Source organism: Atta colombica, unplaced genomic scaffold (assembly GCF_001594045.1).
Source record: "Atta colombica isolate Treedump-2 unplaced genomic scaffold, Acol1.0 scaffold155, whole genome shotgun sequence".
Taxonomy (NCBI): domain Eukaryota; kingdom Metazoa; phylum Arthropoda; class Insecta; order Hymenoptera; family Formicidae; genus Atta; species Atta colombica.
Window position 1 is genome coordinate 2,703,699 of NW_017259245.1, and position 4,561 is coordinate 2,708,259.

The window sequence follows — 4,561 nt, forward strand, 5'->3', positions numbered from 1 at the left end:
ATATAATATATATTTTATACTCTACTCTATACTTCTTTTTTGCTATTTTTATTAGGCTATTGATAAATTTTTTTAATTAATAAAATATTAAGAGATTTTAAGGAAATTTTTTTCTTTTTGTACATTTTTTCTGTATTTACTATTTCCTTAAAATTTATATTAATTCAATATAAAAATGTTTCGAAGATTTTAATTATAGTTTTGATATTCATATCAAATGAAACTTAAAAGTTTAATCTTTATAGTATATATAGAGTAAAATTTCTAGGTAATTAAAAATTTAATCTATAGACTGCTTTATCTAAGAACATTAGCATATGTTTACATTTATAAATTAATATAAAAGTATCAGTATTTTTAAAAGAAAATTATGATAAAAATCATGTATTAATAAAGAAATACATAGTTTGTAATAGGATACCAATATACTTACGTTTAGGTTTTGGCGGAATCAGCTTAATTCCTCCCTTCTTCTCGTCGCTTGGTGGGGTTGTTGGTGAATCCAATGATACCTTCATACGTCTCTCCACTAATGGAACGTCTCTCATGGGCGATGGCCTCTTCAAAGGTAATTTCGGAGGTAGAATCTTCTTATCAACAACAGGAGCCACTTTCTTCGATCTAGGTGGTGGTGGTTTTACTTCTTCTTCTAGACCCGTAGATCTGAATTTAGAATTAAACGTCTTCACAGTCTTCGGTCGCGTCCCTGAATCTTGGCTACTTTTTCTATTCTCAATGGAAATAGATATATTCTTTTTTTCGGTTATAATTTGCTTTGTCGCAATAACATCTTTTTTCGAATCTGCCTTTTCTTTATTTTCTTTCGAGCTATCGCGCGATTCGGTTGAAGCCTTCCTTCCACTTGTATCGCCTGATTTCTCATCTTCCATTCGCTTCTTCGGTATCTTACCCATCTTAGAACTCAAAGCTACACCTTGTACCTTTTCCAGAGTTGCCTTGTCCTTTTCAGCTTGATCCTTTTTCTGCTTCTCTTTTTCTTTATCCCGTTCCTTGTCTCGCTCCGATTTATTCCTATTTGAGCTATGCTTGTTGGATGAGCTAGAGTGATGTTTATCCTTATCCTTGGAAGACCTATCTTTGCTAGAGCTGGAGCTTTTAGAACTACTACTACTACTACTACTAGAACCTGAACGGTGACTACTAGATTTATGGGATGTAGAACTGCTACGATGTGCACTGGAACTCGTGCCATGCTTAGAACTTTTAGATGATGACGATAACGAAGAGGAAGATGAGCCATGATGATGGCTGCTACTTTTCTTATCAGAACTACTACTAGATTTTTTATCAGAGTCTTTTTTATGAGAGTCCCTATTTTCTTTATCACTAGATTTACCGCTATCACTACTAATAATGTCTTTAGAGTCTTTAATGTCTTTGCTTTTAGCACCTTCAGTATCCTCATTATCTTTAGAACTAACTAGAGTTTGTTTCACTTCACTAGAAATGTGTCCCGAATCATCTGATTGTACAACATCTACTACATCGTCTCGAACGGTAGTCGCACTGCCATTTTCTTCTGTCTCGTCTAATTCTTCCGAATCTGCCTTAACTTCTTTAACGTTTAAGACTTGTTCACTATCCGTACTCGTACTAGTATTTAGGGCGTTATTTATATTCGCGGCATCTGTTTCTACTTTCGTGAGAACCTGATTGCCATCGCGAATAGTAATCTTATAAACAGGCAGTGGTGCTGTTGAAGATGTCGTTGTCGACGTTTGTACAACGACGAAGGATTGTTTTTTACATTGTTGTTGTGTTACTTGCGGTTGTACTTGCGTTTGCTGAACCTTGCCAACAATTTGTACCACTTGCGGTTGTAGCCTTTCCTGCAGCAGTTGTTGTTGCTTCTCTGAATCTTGTTGATTTATTGGAATACTCACAGTAGATTGAGTAGATTGTTGTTCGAGCTTCAAGTCCTGTACGTGAATAGTTGCAGTTTCAGTAATATTTACAATTTGCGGAGTGTTCGCAGAGTACTGCAACTGCTGTTGTTGTGATGATGGAGTAGTCGCGGTTTGAGCAATAGTAGCATTCGATTGTATTGGAACCGTCATTATTTGAGCCGGCACCGAATTCGGCGCCGCTTCTCCCTTTACAATTTTCAGCCACTGCTCTACAAGTCGACTAGCCAATGTCCGAACACCTTGATGACTACCTTCTTTCGATAAACCCTTGATTAACTTTGGACAATTATTACTCTTCAACCGCTCAATATCTACTGGACAAAGCAGTAGAAGCTCGAGAAGTTCTTGAATGAGAGCCCAATTCTTGGCAAGAATGCCATCAGTAAGCCATGTATGAATGAGATTCCATCCTCCAGCGCTCATAAATCTGTAAAAGAAGAAAGTGTAAAATGTAAAATAATTTATTACTTTGTACTTTGTATCGGATAAATAATATATTATCTTAAATTATTCTATTTTAAATTCTAATTTCTCAATACTATTTAAAATTTCAATATTTTGAAGAATAGATATAGCAAAGGCTGCATACAGCAGGAAAAAGTTTTATAACTGTTGTAAAATTCTTTAATATGATTGGTTTTGCCCTTAATTTCTCATTTGATTTAAATGTATAAATCATATTCAAAAATTTTACAACAGTTGCTTTTTCTGAATGTAGCCAAAGCTGTTAGATTTTAATATTCATGAATACTGTGAGTGGTGGGGGAATGAATCAGATTCAACTATTGCGGAATGGATCCGTAAGCGCTCGCTGCTATTGGTGTATTCTTTTTTTTTAGATCATCTAATACCAGCGAGCACTCACAGATTTGCTCCGCAACAGTTGAATCTGCTGAACGCGATCAAGTTGTTTTGTTGTCCCAGGCTATCTCTTCCATTTCCTCATCACTCGCAGAATTTATATAGTAACATCTAAAATCTGGAAACTCGGTACATAACGATTTCACAAATATTAAAAATAATTCATAGAAGAATAATAATTATTCTTCTATAAAAAGTTTTAACAATAACATATCAGATTTGTATTCTGATAATATAATATAATTATGAAATTCTAAATGACTTTTGATATATTGAAATGTAAGGCCCATATCAGTAAAAACGGCACATAATAAGCACCGTCTAATGGTTCTAAGCCTTTCACAAATTTTTTTTGCATGTTTATAGTATTTCTTTCACACAAACATACGAATTACATATACTTGTGTATCTCAACATGCTGAATAACAATTTTTTTTTTATTTTAATTATAAAACTAATTTAAAATATGGTAAAATATGGTAAAAAATGATATAATGAAGTGTGCAAAATTAAATGTTAATTATACATATAGATTTTATTTAAGTACTTACTGACTAAGCAAGTCCGTATTAGTGGTTTTCAGTATTTGTATGTAAATGCATTTTGAAACAAGCTTCTTAGAAAATTTTGTCATTAAATTAGCTAATCGATGAACTTCTTCTCTACTCTTAATACCTCCTGTTGGGCCCAATAAAACGCTAAGACATTTGAGTAACGATAGAGGATCTATACGTGGCTGAAATACAAATTTAAGAAGAAAAACATTATTCATATATATATATATACATGTATTTATAAAAACAAAAATTGTAAAAAATAAAAGATATACACTTATTTAAATTTTAAGAAATTTTCAGCCATGGAGACATTTTCTGTTATAAAATTTAAATAAAAGTTTTAGATGAAGATTTAAAGTAAACATAAATTTCTTCCTATTTCTTATCCAAAAAATAAATTCTTTTATCACATAAGAAAGGATTAAGAACAATTAAAGACATTATAGACATTTTAGACTATTCTAACAGTCTGATATAAATATTTAAACAATTAGCTTACAGTGCAGTATTAAATTCATGATTTATTATTGTAAAGATATTTCATTTAAAAAAGTAAATATTTAATAATAATACATCGTATATATTATTGCAAAACTGTATTTTGTTTTCCACGATTATCATTCATAGATAATATCAAGTAATAATAATGGAAGGTTTTAAATAAAAATCAAATAATCATTATATATATGTGTATACAACTTCTTTTGTAGATATATATCAATTTATAAAGCATATTTATAAAGTCGAAATAATTAATCATAAAATTAACAATGTAAACCAATCTAAATTTTGAAAGTCTAAATTTCTACGATAGTCAGCCTTTAATATTATTTTGTGATTTTTATAAAAAATAAAGTTATAAAAAAAATATTTTGAATCCTCAATCCTCATAAAGATATTTTAAATATGTTAAATAAAAGTCATTAATAGATTGGCCAGCGGCCAGTAGTTTGCAAATTACAATTATTTATTACAGAACTATGTTTTCGCGATATGATTATGTAAATATTCCAAAAAAATATTAGTGGACAAATTACAAATAAATTTCATTAATAATTAATATTCATATATATATATATCACTTTTATAAAATAATTTTTTGTGTATAGATTTCTGTATTACCTGAGCAAAATATTCGCGAAATATATTTCTCTATATTTGATTTAAATATAAAAATTAAAATAAATTTCATTCAGAAATTATTTGATTCATATG

The 4,561-nt window shown here is 30.3% G+C and overlaps 1 protein-coding gene across 1 annotated transcript in view; it reads right to left on the bottom strand.

The window, feature by feature from the left end:
- The window catches only part of LOC108685708 (serine/threonine-protein phosphatase 1 regulatory subunit 10), a 17,292-nt gene extending 13,879 nt beyond the window's left edge, over positions 1–3,413 (bottom strand). Inside the window, exons 1-2 of the mRNA XM_018190639.1 lie at positions 3,341–3,413; positions 434–2,355 (exon numbers count right to left, since the gene is read on the bottom strand). Of these exons, the coding sequence (XP_018046128.1) occupies positions 434–2,351 (1,918 nt within the window). The 5' untranslated portion in view covers positions 2,352–2,355; positions 3,341–3,413. The remainder of the gene's footprint in view (positions 1–433; positions 2,356–3,340) is intronic.
- Between the last annotated feature and the right edge of the window lie 1,148 nt (positions 3,414–4,561).